Source organism: Mirounga angustirostris, unplaced genomic scaffold (assembly GCF_029215605.1).
Source record: "Mirounga angustirostris isolate CCGP_5_RB_7025 unplaced genomic scaffold, mMirAng1.0.hap1 SCAF_4, whole genome shotgun sequence".
NCBI lineage: Eukaryota > Metazoa > Chordata > Mammalia > Carnivora > Phocidae > Mirounga > Mirounga angustirostris.
Window position 1 is genome coordinate 133,208,541 of NW_026991712.1, and position 16,406 is coordinate 133,224,946.

Here is a 16,406-nt window from a genome sequence, read left to right on the forward strand (position 1 = left end):
TATATTTTGTAATAATTGTCAAGGGTATCTATTGGGAATAAGTTAGTAATTCAAAGTTTTAATTAGATTTTATCTTAATAAATAAAATAAATCAGGTAATAAAAGTTTTTACCTGATTGTCAGAAAGCCACAAAGCTGCAAGCTCTTTAAGTTTGGTAAATGAGAATGGTAAATTCTTCAATCTGCAAAAACAAGAAAATTCTAATAGCATGGGTGAAGATGGATATAGTTCATTTTTATGAAGAATTATTTAAAATAATGTAACTTATTCATTTCATTCTTCTCTCCAATTCTTTCTCTTCAGTAGTCTGAGCAATCTTTAAAAAGTGAAAATTTCCTGCTTACAACCTTGAAATGCTTCCTGTTATATCTAGGATAAAATCCAAAATTGTTAATATGCCTTGTCCAATGTTACAAGATCTGGCCCCCCGGGCCTCTCCAGAAACTTCTGCGACTCTTTTCCTGACTTAAGTCTTCCCAGTGCCACTGACAGGCCTTCTATTAGCCCACTACGAGGATTAGCCAAACTTTTCTCTCTGTCTGAAATATTCTTTCTCCCCAACTTCACTAAACTAAATCCCACATGTCCTTTAGTTCTCACCTTGAATGTCATTTTCTCAAAGAGGCTTTTCCTGACTCTTCATTTAAAGTACTTTCCCCAATGTAGTCTAAAAGCACCTTATATTTTCTTTGATGGAACATACCACAGTTTATAGTTATATATTTATTTTTGTGATTACTTTTTTTTACTGGCTGATATCCCCACAAAACTGTTGCCTCAGTGATGGGAAGGGGTCATGTCTGTCACAATGCTAAAGGTATCTACAGCTCCCAATGCTACATTGACTCCCAAAAGAGTGTCCTTTTGTTCTCTCACCCTTTGTATATTGTGTAGTAACTATTCCAAGAGGGAATCTTAAAAAATGCATTTTGACGTACATGAAGTTTGGCATCAGCTTTGGTATTCAGTCGAAATGATCTAGTTTTGGCTTCAGCCTTTGGAGGACCAAATCGCCAAATGCCTATTTAAACATGCTATCTGATATCCCTGAGATTGTGCATGATGAATGAATTGTGATTACATAGGTTACCATCATAACTACTCAGCAAAGTGCTAATACAATCAAGGCATGCTGATGGATTTATTGTTAATTTCTGCATATTCACTTTTGAATATAGATACACATTTTAGATAGAACTTGGAATAAAAATTTCAGGAACTCTTTCAGCCAACTGATGAGTACATACATTTTGATAATGGAAATGGAAAATGTTACAATAATTCATAAAGATTATGGAAGTAGTTTAATGTGTAAAAGCAGTTAAACATTTTCAAATAATTTAATAAGTATGAAAAGATATTGACAGCCAATACAAATATCAACAGTGTGTGTTAACCAGATAACTTTGGGAAGAATATAATAACCTCTCTGAGCTCATAAATATTTATAAAACATAAATAAGAATATAAAGAGTAACAGAAACTAACATATCATAATTCTCTTTTTATAGAGTAATTTGTTATATTAGTATTTATAACATGAAACCAAATTACATAAAAACTGTTTGTAGTTTTTAGTTATTTAATTCCATTTAAGCCAGGAATTATGAAGTAAGGTCTTATGGGAAGAATTTCTCACATTGTATGGAGGTGAATTAAAAGCAGAATATCAATTCTGCCACCTCAAAATTACATGAGGGGGAAATTTCCAGAATCATATACAATAAATGTATGATAAATCATCATCAATTCAGTTATAAATATTGAGTATAAAGAAAAGAAAGAAACTGTTAGAGAAGGATGAGTTACACTCATTTCTCCTTGCTCTTCCAGTAACCTGCATTGAAAGTGAGCCTCTGTTTAATATCACAAATGTGCAATAAATTGACCATAGAAGCAATCTTGCATTTGACAGTGCAAAGGAATAATTGTTCCTAAACTATAATACCAAACTTTTAAAATCTATCCCATTATAAATATGAAATTGTGATAGTCAAGACATTTGGATAACATTTCATATTTAATATTTTATCCAGGCAGTTCTTTCTCTGATAGTAATATTCAATTTTGGCCTCAGCTTTGGCTGAATATTAATTTTAACTGTAGGCTAAGATGCACTGATTAATTCATTAATTAAAAAATATTAATTTGGCTCTATACTATGTTCCAGTCACTGTACTAGGAGAGAAATTAAGTTCCTGATATTGCGAGATTCTCAATGTCTTACTCATATCTTTTACTCTAGCATCTAGCAATATGTCTGTCCCATGGTAGTTACTGAAGTATCCTTTATTTGTTGAATAAATAACTTCATTAGTAGCCCTTCTACTTTCTTACACCATACCCAAAAATGAACTCAAAATGGATCAAAGACTTAAATGTGAGGCCTGAAACCATTAAATTCCTAGAAGAAAACAGGCGGTAATTTCCTTGACATCAGCTATAGAAACATTTTTCTAAATAGTGTCCTCAGGCAAGAGAAACAAAAGCACAATTAAACTATTGGGACTACACCAAAATAAAAAACTTCTGCACAGTGAAAGAAACCATCAACAAAACAAAAAAAGCAGCCTACTGAACGGAAGAAGATATTTGCAAATGATATACGTGATAAGGGGTTAATATCGAAAATATATAAAATATATAAAGAACTTCAACAACTCAACACCCAAGTACTAGGAGTACTTCTAATTATGGGTCATTTTAAATATTTGATAAGCATATTTTCTATATCATCATGCAGATTATTAATGAATAAAAGTTGAGTGGACTAAGAATTTAAGAGACTTCTATAACTCATCATGAAAACCTCCCACCAAGTTAACAGTAATGGAGTTTAGTTCTGTTGGGGATTCTAATGGAATCTACTGAGAATCCATCTTATGATATCTCCATGACCATATTTCCTAACCTTATTCATAAGAATATTAATTAGAACATTTTGAAAAATGTTTTGCTGAAAGTTAGCAACATTCAACGCATTTCCCTCATTTTCCTGTCTGGTGACTCAGTCAAAACAGGAGATGAGGTTGGTTTGATATGACTTACTCTTGTACCAAGCTGTGAAGCTTCCTTGTCATCTTGATTTTAAGAACGAAATCCCAAACCTTTTAATAAAATGTTTTATTCTCTTACGTGGGAATATTATTGAATTACTAAGTGAATAGTCTTTGAAAGCCACATTATTATTATGATTTGTCTTAAACAAACGAGAACTCGTACACTTATCTTGAAACTTACAGATCTGAATATTCTTAATGATCCATAAAAGTCATCTTTGACAGTTTTGTTCAGTCTCTCAGTTTCTTGTTCTATCATTTGTCTGACTGAAACTTACGGAAAACAGAGTTCATACATTCTATTCTGTAATCACTTTGTCTACTTAGCAGTTCTCTTCAGTCAATATTTATTTTTATCCTTTCTTATTTGAGAACAATTGTGGAAAAAAGATGAATTCAGTTTCGCTTTTTCTTTTTGCCTATCCACCACTATAACACCTTTGTCACAAGAAGAGCACCTACCTTTTCTTTCTTTCTTTCTTTTTTTTTTTTTGTCCTGCTTTGAACATGACTAAATAACCATTTGGTTGTCCTTACAATAATGTACAAACTTTATGACTTTTGAGTATTAGCTAATTGGCAAATTCTTACCAGTGGTGTTGACAACACACCCATTGCCCAGTTAATTTACTGGAGACATAAATGTGTAAATGAAAACATATATATATGCATACATACATACATACTTATATACATGATTTTAATTAATACATTTTGTAGCTTTTTATTATAATTTTTTCAGGTCTTCATAATATTATGCTTTCTGCATATAGGATGGTTTTGGTATATAAATTTGGGTGTATAAATTTTATATAATTTAAGCACACAACATAATATATGATCTGAATTTAATCAAATAATAAAATTCAGAAATATCAGTTTATAAATAATTTAGCTTCTGCCATTTTCTCAATAAAACATTGATCTGCATTCTATATACTTCGTAAGACACAGAAAATGTTTCTAAAATAATTAACAAGAAACAATAGTTTGCTTTCAGTAAATAATTAATATGTGATTGTGAAATGTTGCAGAAATACCTGTTGTCACTCAAATTTAAGACTCTTAGCTTCTGCATCTGTCCAATCTCTTCAGGAAGAAATTCCAGTTTATTGGAACGTAGAGACATTACTGTTACATTCTTACAGCTTCCAATCTATGGGTAACAAAAGAAAGTAAGTAAAGAAATACACGGTAAACTATTTTTATATTAATTTTTAATATTAAAATAACTTAATTTACAGATTTCCTTATCACTTTTAAGACTCTCTTAATATGTCTACTGCTTTATTTTTTATAATCTCTCTTTAAAATATGTGTATATATTATATATATATTCCTTTAGATGTTAAGACAACATATATCTCATATTCTTTTGCATATTAGGAAGAGTTTTCTTTATAATTTTATTATTAGAATGCTCATTAGCTTCATTGTTTTCATAAATAACATTGTTTTTACAGTCCATCCAAGTAAGTACTAATATATTTATGTTTCTAATAGATCACTCAAACACAAAAGATAAAATATTGTTGACATTTCCATAGCCAAGTTAGTTTTATTTCGTGTTACAATGATACTTCTCATGTTTATTCATAACTTTTGGCTCTAAAATAATGACAAATTGACTATTGTTCCTTCATTGTGGAAATGTTTAGTAGAAAATGCTAAATTGAAAATATACTTCACATTTTTTTCTTGACAATAAATAAAAATTCCACTTAGAAATAAAAACTAACAGAACCTTTTGGTGAATTCTAAAATAAAAATAATATTATTACACCACATGATACTTTAAAAAAAGCTATTTACATTAAAAATCTTTCACTTCAGAAATGGAAATGTAATTATCCCAGAATGTTACTTATTATTGTTCATAAAAGCAAAATATTTAAATTAAATTATTTAAAATTATATTCCTTAGCATTGATTAACTTACAATATTTTATTACTTTTCTTTGCAAGCAATGTTTAAGTAAAATGGATTTTCTGGGTCAAAGTACTTATCACTTATTATTTAAAAAAGAATAATTAACACATACATATGTAGATGTTTCCTATATACATTGACAGCTCAACTCACGAATCTATGTTGCCATTGCACCTGTTAAGACTTAATCCCAAAACATATTCATTAAAAGTTAATTAACAGAAACAAGTTTATTCCTCACTTCTCGGGGTAATTCTGGAAGGAAATTCTCATCGACTGCTAATGTTCGAAGACTATGAAGGTAGCCAATAGTAGAAGGTAGAGACTCCAGTTCATTACAGCTGCAGTCAAATTCTTCCAATAAAGATAAACTGAAAAGTTAAATACATTAGTTAGACATATTAAAAGGCAAAATGGAGAAAGAGCTTTTAAAAAGCCACATATCCAAGTTCACTGAACAAAAAACCTTATTCATCTAGTGACAACAGTATCATATAAATTATTTTATCAGTTCAGCCAAGTGGTTCAATTCCATTTAATGAGTGGTTCAATTTAGTAAAATAAATATGGCTTATTTTTTCCCTTTCTAAACTCCCCTGCCATTTAACTGAGCCATTGAAAATGACAGAAGGTTTTGTTTGTTTGTTTTTATACAACTAAAGTGCCATTTATAGCCTGATGATCATAATGCATATCTTTGGAATGGACACATATAACTGGCATGGCAGAGGTATGTGGAGGGCAGGTCCACAAAAGGGAAGATAAAGGGGGCAAAGCATTAACAACAAATCATTACAGTTTAAGTATTTTACTAAACATTTTAAAGATAGAAATAACTAATCTTTACCTTATGACAACTCTATAAGATAGTTATTATTTTTAAACCCATTTTACAGATAAGGAAATCGAGGTCTTCAGAGGCTAAATAACTTGCCCAAGGCCACACAAAGTAGGAAAGCTGCACACAGTATGCCTCCTCTGTATTTTCTTGCCTCTTAGTCAGGGCATCTGTAGCAGAGGTTACGGACAGGGCTCATTTCAGCCTGCAGATATGTTTGGTTTGGTTTACATAGTATTTTATTTTATTTTATTTTGTTTTTTTAAAGACTGATTTATTCATTTTAGAGGGAGAGAGAGCAGTGGGGAGGAGCAGATGGAGCGAATCTCAAGTAGACTCTACACTGAGTGCAGAGCCTGATGCAGGGCTCAATCTCACGACCCTGAGATCATGACCTGAGCCGAAACCAAGGGTCAGATGCTTAACTGATTGAACCACCCGGGCACCCCTACATAGTATTTTAAAGCGTGGTAAACTCTACATAATGACCTAGGCTTTTGGTGCCTCTTGAAAGAGGGAAATCTGGCAATCCCGGGCTGTGATTCTTCCATGATGAGCAACAGAAACGGAGTAATGGGTGCTGCCTTCTCATGAACACAGTTCTGTAGTTTGTCACAATCCTTACTACTCCATGTATAGCCAGTTTTAACCCAGACTTAGAACCAGAAATTGTATAAATGCACATTTCATGTTTTCACCAGGGTACAAGACATTTCAATATCTGGTTTGAGGTAACTGGGAAAGAAAGACGGCCTGTCACTGAGGGAGCACTATCTGTAGTTAAGTTGTCATTGATGTTGTTGTTAATATTATTACACTGCTATTACCATTCACATCATCATTATTACTGTAATAGGAAGGAACCCCCAAGTGTGAGGATCTTGCTGTTGTAAAGGGAAGAATGAATTAGAGTTAGTGGGAGTTAGAGCTGTAGCATCAGCTTCCTTTTTTTACGTCTTGGAACTAGTTGGCTGGAATGCAATTTACTGCCATCATTTAGTTAATGGGTAAACACAGAAATTAAGCATATAGGTTTTAAGTCAATTAGAATGGATTTGTGCCTCAGCTCTGTCACTTACTAGGTAGATGTGTTATCTTGGGTATCAAACAATAAAACAACGACTACAGCTCAAAAACCAAAGCTGATTTTATTTACCTACCAGGCAAAGGAACATACCAGGGAAGAAATTCACTGAGTAGTGCTCCGAAGGGGAAGAGTCAGTACCAAGAGGGGGTGGTCACAGTGGAATACGCCCATTAAAGATTAAACATTTGCAATATGGAGAGGGTGGAATGAATTCACAAGTCTGTGTACAGTTAAGTAAATCAAGTCCCATTAACCACGGGTCAGGAAAGAATAATTTGGTAGGTCGAGTCTGACCCTGACTAAGGTAACTCATGGTTCATGGTCCTTACCGGCTTCAACTGGTTATAACCAGATGCAGTGAAACACGGCATTCAGCTTTGAATAATATCTCGTAAGCAAATGCTGCTTTAGTGAACAATTCTCCTTTTACATAGACAGGGCATATAACTTTTTCTCTGAGCCTTAGTTTCTTTACATTTGCAAAGAGGATACTAATAATTCTGACAGCATCCAGTTGCTCTGAGTATTTTATGAAATACTGTTAAGAATTTAGCCCAGGACCTGCCATAAAATACATGCTCAGGGAATATTTTCTCTTTGTATTAGTGAACCCTGATAAATTCATTTCTAAATCCTTTGAGGCCCCCATATGCAGGGGTGGTTATGTCGCAGGGTGCCAGGTACGTATGGCTGTGTGTGCATGTGTGCGTGTGCGTGTGCGTGTGCGTGGTGTGTTGGTGGGGGCAGGAATCAATGTATGTGTGAAACCCAGTAACAGTTTGTTTCTAAAAAATATGTCTAGCCCAGTGCCTTACGTATATAATGTACTTAATAAATTTGGTAGAATTGAATAAACCATCTGTCAATGGTTTAGGGTAATGTACTCAGCATGTGGTCATAAAAGTACTGGAGACTTTTAAAAATAAAAATTTCAGATGTATGTTCAGAGGTAGAAGTCAAAGACTTAAACAGTTCAAATATAATGGAGGTTTCTTATTTTTCCTTTCTTCTATAAAAACATTCTTTAAAATAAAAACATGTTTTGAGGTTAATCTTGACTCACAGTAAAGCAGCCCTTACTCTGCATTGTTCTGATATGAACACATTTCAGTCATCATGGTTTCATTAAATAACATTATCCCCCCATCACCAACGCTCAAACTACTGTATATTAACTGAGAAACTGCATAAAACATAGATTTTACTCTTAACTCTGGGGCCCACAAATCACAGTGTAAATAGCAGATGCGCATCATGATCAGCAACTGTCACATTTCTTCTTTCTAAGGCTGTCAGCGATTTGTCCCTAGACATCTGTCATCCCGTTAAAACCACAAACAGTACCTCATGCCGTTGTTTTGCCTTCTTGTCAATCAGTAGAGAGATATTATAAGTATAATAATTTAATATTTATAGCACTATTACTGTTGGAAAATGCTCTTGGTCTCCCTAATTGTCTTGGTGATTTAAATGAAAATGTGAAAACTTGCTTTTTATCACCAAGGACAACTTCATTAACCCTGCCAATGGACCAAGGAGTTATTTCAACTTTGAAAGCCTATCTTACACAGACTTTTGAATAGGCTATCAATGCTACAGCTGGAAATCATACAATGTCTTTAGCTGAGTTTTGGAAGAAATATGACATAAAGCGTACAAATGAAAATTTGCAAGCATCATGGCAGGAAGTCACAGCAAGTGATACGCGTGCATTACAACAGAAACTTACACCACACAGTGCAAACAACTTTGCAGGACCTGGACAAACATAACTAGAGCTACCGAAGAAATAGCTGACTGTGGGGATGTTGCCTGCCACTCTTCATGGGACCCTCCCTACGCTGCCAGAGGAACTTAGCAGCAAGCTTATTGACATAAATGAGGGAAGTGGTTGTAATGCAAAGGATGAAGACGACTTAGAGGAAGTGACACTGGTAATAAACTTCACATTAAAGGAACTCTCAGGGAGGCCCCTGGGTGGCTCAGTCGGTTAAGCGTCTGCCTTCTGCTCAGGTCATGATCCCAGGGACCTGGGATTGAGCCCCATATGGGGCTCCTGACTCAGTGGGGAGCCTGCTTCTTCCTCTCCCTCTGCCTGCCGCTTCCCCTACTTGTGCTCTCTCTCTCTCTGTCAAATAAATAAATAAAATCTTAAAAAAAAGGGACTCTCAGGAATGTCTCATGACACTGAAAGCACAAAGGATAGAAGTTTGGAAGCCTATTTAAGCTTAAAAATACAATTCACTGATGCATAGTAAAAGGCGAAAGATTTATACGATCGGAAGATAAACCAGAGTATAATTCACTAATGCATAGGAAAGACGTTCACTCTGAATTATGATTTTCCATGATGAAAAGAAGGCAAGTACTGTTCAAACTAATCTTGATAACTTTTTTTTTACAAAAAGCCCACTTTAATTCTTAATGTTCCTACTGTTTACAAAGACAGTGAACTAGATGAATAATAGTTTTACTATTTTCCATTTCCCTATACACTTATAAACAACCATAATAGTATTTAATGTTTTAAAAAAGGTTTTAAAGACCTTCAGGCAGAACTATCATAGTTTTCCCTCATTGATTATTTTTTTAAAGATTGTAATATTTATTTATTTGACAGAGAGAGAGCACAAGCAGGGGGAGTGGCAGAAGGAGGGGGAGAGGGGGAAGCAGGCTCCCAACCCATGGGGGGGCTCCATGGCGGACACTTAACCGACTGAGCCACCCAGGCGCCCCTGCCTCACTGATTATTAAGACTGTTGAATGGTTTCAGCTTGAATGGTTGTTTTCACAGTCCTCCACCCCTGTGCAAAGTGAGAACTTCCTGCATTGAAAAAGACAACATTTTGACTGCACTATGGACTGTACTGAATTAATAATTTATAGTCTGGAAGAATTTTACATCTCTGAGTTATAGAGAAAGATATTAGATGCAAAATACACACTCTTCAATGATCTCTGAAATTCAAAAGATTTAAACTCATAACATTCCAGCTGACTTTGTTGATGGCAATCTTGTTAGGAATCACTTAAGGTATTTTAATACAGGATCCTCCTTGACGAAAACAGTTATATCACATTTACTCAGATTATCACTGGCTTTCAAAAGATAGAGCAAAATAAGTGAAATTGGTCACCAGAGAAAGACAAATACTGTATGATCTCACTTGTATGTGGAACCTAAAACAAAACGACGAAACAGTTCATAGATACGGAGAACCAACTGGCACTTGCCAGAAGTGGGGATAGGGGATGGGAGAAATGGGTGAATGTGGTCAAAAGGTACAGACTTCCAGTTACAAAATAAATAAGCCATGTGGATATAATGTCCTGCATGGTGACTACAGTTAACAATACTGTATGTATTGCAAATTTTAAAGTTGTTAGGAGAATAGATCTTAGAAGTTCTCATCACAAGCAAAAAATTTTTTTGTAACTATGTATGGTGATGAATGCTACTAGACTACTATAGTCATCATTTCATAATATATACAAATATTGAATCATTATGTTGTACATCTGAAACTAATATAATGTTATGTCAGTTATAGCTTAATAAAAATACGTTCATTATACTTTTTGCAAAAAAAAAGATAGACCAAAATTTCCTCCCTTTATTTTTAGAATTGTTATCTGTAGTCTATAATTGAACACATTAAAAGGAAAAACAAGCTGCAAAGAAAGTGTAAAATACTTTAAAGCAGTGCTTCCCAAACTTCAGAGTGCCTGTGAATCACCAAGAGAACTTATTAAAATGCAAACTCAGAGTCAGCGGTTGGGGTGGGCCTAGATCCTGCATTTATAACAAGTTCATAGGTGATGTAAATGCTGCTGGTGGTAGGACCACACACTGAGTTAGTTGTAAGGATTTAAATAAAGTCCCTGCAAATATTTCAAGAGTATCATTTAAACACACACACACACACACACAAAATGACACGCTCATAAAAGCTAAAATCTATATTAAATATTACAAGAGTTGTGCTCAGTAAAGCTTTGCCTTAGTTCACACGTTAGAACTACTACTAAAGTAGGCTACTGAGGGTTGTAATGCTTGAAATTAAACAAAAATAATAGTATTGACTTAATTTTCTAAAAATAGTCTCTACATTTTTCTCTAGTTTGGTCTTCATGAATTAGTTTTGGCTGGGAAGATATTACTGTATCATTAACCCTCAATTACCTAGCTAATCAGTAAGAGAGATGGTGAATATATTACATGGATAATCTGTAATTTCACTTTAACATCATTCATAACTATTAGAAACCATTAGATACTATTAAATGTTCTATTAACGTAGATGCTAACAAACATAAAAATAAATGGCTTTGGGCTTCATTTTCTTTGTTCAGTTTTAATACAATAGAAATAATGTAATTCAGTGGAAAATATTCAGACAGGCTTGGGTTCTAATTCTAGTGTGACCACTTAATAGCTGAGTGACTTCTGTCTATGATTAATCCCTGTTTTCTCATCTGTAAAATTGGTTGATAATGCTTAATATAATGCTTAATACTGAGAGTTTCAAAGAGGATTAAATGTATGTTAAGTCCCTGGTATATATATGACACTTCAATAAAATGACCTGTTTCAAGGTGGAGAGTACCCTGAAAAAAAATCTTGAATAATATTTCTGAAATATGTAAAAGTTATCCTGTGATATTCCCTTTTTAAAATGCATTGTTTCATATAAACAAAACCTTCTAGTAGACAAAATGTCAAACTACCTGCAATTGATTAGTAAGGCACTGGAGCTAGACAAATTTTAGATGATGTGTAGAATTTAATTGTATTTGCAAAGGTTTAGTAGAAAGGGATATATAGGCGTAAGTTGGAGATATTGTGGGTTTGGTTCCAGACCACCAAAACAAAATGAATGTCACAATAAGGTGAGTCAAATGAATATTTTGGTTTTCCTATAATATTTGGTGCATGTAAAAGTTATGTTTATACTATACTACAGTGTAATATTAAGTGTACAATAGCATTATGTCTAAAATGTACATATTCTAAATTTTTTTTTTTTTTGCTATAAAATACTAACCATCATCTGAGCTTTCAGTGAGTCATAATCCTTTTGCTGTGGAGGGTCTTGGCTTGATGTTGATGGAGGCTGACTGATCAGGGTGGTGGTTGCTGAAGGTTTTTGTAAACTTTCTTAAAATAAGACTACAATGAAGTTTGCCGTATCAGTTTACTCTTCCTTTCATGAACCATTTTTCTGTAACATGTGATGCTGTTTGTTAGCATTTTACATACAGTAGAACTTCTTTCAAAATTGGACTCAGTCCTCTCAAATCCTGCTGCTGCTTTATCAATTAAGTTTATGTAATATCCTTTGTTGTCATTTCAACAATCTTCACAGCATCTTCACTAAGAGTAGATTCCGTCTCAAGAAACCAGTCTCTTTGCTCATTCATAAGAGGCAACTCCTCATCTACTGGATGTTTTATCATGAGATGCAGCACTTCCATCATATCTTCAGGCTCCACTTCTAATTCTAACTCTCTTGCAATTTCTACCACATCTGCAGTTACTTCTCCACCAAATTCTTGGACCCCTAAAAGTCATCCATGAGGGTTGCAATCAACTTCTTCCAAACTCATGTTAATCTTAATATTTTGACTTCTTCCCATGTATTACAAATGTTCTTAGTGACATCTAGAATGATGAATCCTTTCCAGGAGGCTTTCAATTTACTTTTCCCAGATCTATCAGAGGCATAACTATCTATAGCAAGTATAGCCTTACAAATTGTATTTCTTAAATAATAAGACTTAAAAGTGAAAATGACTCTTGGATCTATGGGCTACAGAATGCTATTGTGTTAGCAGGCATGAAAACTGATCAGTTTCATTGTACATCTCCATCAGAGCTCTTGGGTGAAAGGGTGCATTGCCAATGAATGAGCAGTAATATTTTGAAAGGAATCTTTTTTCCTAAGCAGTAGGTCTCTGAAGTGGGCTTAAAATATTCAGTAGATCATTTTGTAAATAGATGTGCTCTCATCCACTTATAGAGCACAGGCAGAGGAGATTTAGCAAAACTCTTAAGGGTCCTAAGATTTTTGGAATGGTAAATGAGCACTGGCTTCAACTTAAAATCACCAGCTAGGGGTGCCTGGGTGGCTCAGTCAGTAAGCATCCAACTCTTGATTTCAGCGCAGGTCATGATCTCGGGATTGTGGGATTGAGCTCTGCCTTGGGCTCCACACTCAGCAGGGCGTCTGCTTCTCTCCCTCTCCCTCTGCTCCTCCCCTTACCCCGTGTATGTGTGTGCCTGTGCATGCACACTTGTGCTCTCTCTCTCAAATAAATAGATAAATCTTTAAAAAATAAATAAATAGATCACCAGCTGCATTAGCTCCTAACAAGAAAGTCAGCCTGTCCTTTGAAACTTTGAAGTCACACATTAACTCCTCTTCTCTAGCTGTGAGAGTCCTAGGTGGCATCTTCATCCAGTAGAAGGCTGTTTCATCTATATTGAAAATCTATTGTTTAGTGTAGCTGCCTTCATTTTTATAGCTAGATTTTCTGGATAACTTACTGTAGCTTCTAAACCAGCACTTGCTGCTTTACCTTGCACTTTTATGTTATGGAAACAGCTTCTTTCCTTAAACCTCATGTACCAACTCTGCTAGCTTCCGACTTTTCTTCTGTACCTTCCTCATCTCTCTCAACCTACAAAGAATTGAAGAGATTTTTGCTCCGGATTAGGCATTGTTGGGGAAGGGAATATTGGGGCTGGTTTGATCTAACCAGACCATGAAAACTTTTTCCATATCAGCTATAAGACCGTTTTGTGTTCCTATCATTCATGTGTTCACTGGAGTAGCAGCTGTAATTTCCTCAAAGAACTTTTCATTGGCATTCACAACTTGGCTGTTCAGCACAAGAGGCCTTGCTTTTGGCCTATCTTGGATTTTGACTTGTCTTCCTCACTAAACTAAATCATTTCTAGTTTTTGATTTAAAGTGTGACATGTGGGCGCCTGGGTGGCTCAGTTGGTTAAGCGACTGCCTTCGGCTCAGGTCATGATCCTGGAGTCCTGGGATCGAGTCCCGCATCGGGCTCCCTGCTCGGCGGGGAGTCTGCTTCTCCCTCTCCCGCTCCCCTCTTGTGCTCTTTCTCTCTCTCACTCTCTCTCTCAAATAAATAAATAAAATCTTAAAAAAAAATAAAGTGTGACATGTGTAATTCTTTCTTTCACTTGAACACTTAGAGACTGCTGTAGGGTTAATATTTGGCCTAATTTCAATATTGTTGTGTCTTGGCAAATAAGGAAGGCCGAGGAGAGGGAGGAAAATGGGGGAACAGCTGGTTGCTAGACCAGTTTGAACAAAAATGACATTTACAGATAAATTTGCTGTCTTGCATAAGTGCAGCTCATGGTGCCCCTAAACAATTACAGTAGTAACGTCAAAGATCGCTGATCACAGATCACCATAACAAATATAATAATGATGAAAAAGTTTGAATTATTGTGAGAATTACCAAAATGAGACATAGAGACATGAAGTGAGCAAATGCTGTTGGAAAAATGGCACTGATAATGTTGCTCAATGCAAGGTTACCACAAACCTTCAATTTGTAAAAAGAACTCAGTATCTGTGAAATACAATAAAATGAGGTATGTCTGTAATAACTAAAGAGAGATATATAAAACTTGTTTGGAGAAGGCAAGTTGCTTAAATAGCTACTGCCTGAAAGCATCAGGATATCCCCGGAGTTAAGAGACCAAACTGCAGCCAGCCAGCTAGGGTTGGAGTCTGGACTGGAACAATTACTAGCAGCAATATCCTTGTCAAGTTACTTAATTACTCTGTACCTTAGTTTCATCACTGGGCACAAGAGGGTTATAACAGTAGTTAACCATGTGTTACAAGGACTAAATACAGATAAAACACTTAGAATGGGCCCATAATGAATGCTAAGCAACTTTTGCTATTATCCTTATTTTCAGATTGTAAAATCAATTTCATTTAATGTAGGCAAAGAATCAAGTTTTAGACTCTATCCTTAATTTTGTCATTAATATTAGGTAAGTCACTTGTGCTGCTTCTAAACAATGCAAGGAATTAACAAAATTGAAACTAATTCTTTTCTGTAATGTTTACTCAATGAAACTCACCCAGTTTTTGTACTAAATCCTATAGTCTAAGGTGAATTCAGTCAAATCATGGTGGAAACAGCATTTGTTGGGAATAGTCAATCATTTAGAGCTTTTACCCATGAAACATCTATGTTGACTGATTTTGAACAGAGTTACCATCATTGTAAAGACAATATACTTTTCATTTGACCCAATTTTCCCATTCTTCCAAAGTAATCACTGATCTTTCCCTTCCTTTGGATTCTTTAGGAAGTTAATTAGGTTGATTGAAAAGAATATCTGTAATTTTTTTTTATTATAGAAGAAAAGCACCACCCAAATGTAAAATTCTATTCAGAAGTATTTTTTTTAAGTGAACATTTCTACAACCTATGAGTAGAAAAAAGCTTTGCTCATTGCAAAAGAACACTGAAAAAAGATTCTAAATGCTTCAAGATAGGGTACTGAAAGATTTTTTAACCAACCAAAATATAGAAACATTTAATTTATGCTGCATTTATAATTTGGCCACGACTCATAAATGGTCACAGTCCTAAATTATCAAGGCAGGGAGTGAAGGAGAAAATAGGCAGTAGAAGACAATGGCTTTTAAATGGAAATCATTGCTGGTTTTGTACCTTAACTGAAATCTTATACAATCAGTGAAGTTTCATTTGATCATTTCTCTGTACCTTTCTCAATAACTTTACTTTTTCTATAAGGATCACTCTATCACTTTGGGAAATACATTACAATCTTTTTCTTTTGTGTTTTAAATTTCTCTCTCTAGGTCCTTAGACATTACAACAAAATATTATGATTCTAAAGGCTTATTCTTGAGGACTCTACCAAAAAGCTCAGAAACAATTTCAAACAGTGCTTTTCTTGAGAGTATATTTTGTAAGTTTAAAATATGTATGTCACGGACTAAATGTTTGTGTCCCCTCTCCCAATTCATATGTTAAAGCCTTAACCTCCAGTGTGATAGTATTTGGATATGGGCCTTTGGGAGGTAATTAGGGTTAGATGAAGTCATTGAGGATGGGGCCTTTATAATGGGATCAGTGCCCTTATAAGAAGAGACACTAGAGAACTAGTCTGTCTCTCTCTCTCTCTGTATACACAAAGAAAAGATTATGTGAGCACATTGAAAGATGGTAGCTGCTTGTAAGCCGAAAGAGGAGTCCTCAGAATGAAATCTACTTGCCACCACCTTGATCTTGGACTTCCCAGCCCCCAGAAATGTGATACACAAATTTGTGTTTTTTAAGCTGCCTAGTCTGTGATATTTAATTATGAGCAGACTAAGACAGTATATTATTATATTTGAAAATCAATATAAAACATTTTTCTTTTTAAACACTGGATGTTTATTCATGTTATATTACTAATCCTCACA

The 16,406-nt window shown here is 34.7% G+C and overlaps 1 protein-coding gene across 1 annotated transcript in view; it reads right to left on the bottom strand.

Annotated features, from left to right (window-relative positions):
* LRRC7 (leucine rich repeat containing 7) overlaps positions 1–16,406 on the bottom strand; it is a 959,434-nt gene that overhangs the window by 104,111 nt on the left and 838,917 nt on the right. Inside the window, exons 13-15 of the mRNA XM_064588988.1 lie at positions 5,232–5,361; positions 4,101–4,216; positions 113–182 (exon numbers count right to left, since the gene is read on the bottom strand). Coding sequence (XP_064445058.1) covers positions 113–182; positions 4,101–4,216; positions 5,232–5,361 — 316 coding nt within the window. The remainder of the gene's footprint in view (positions 1–112; positions 183–4,100; positions 4,217–5,231; positions 5,362–16,406) is intronic.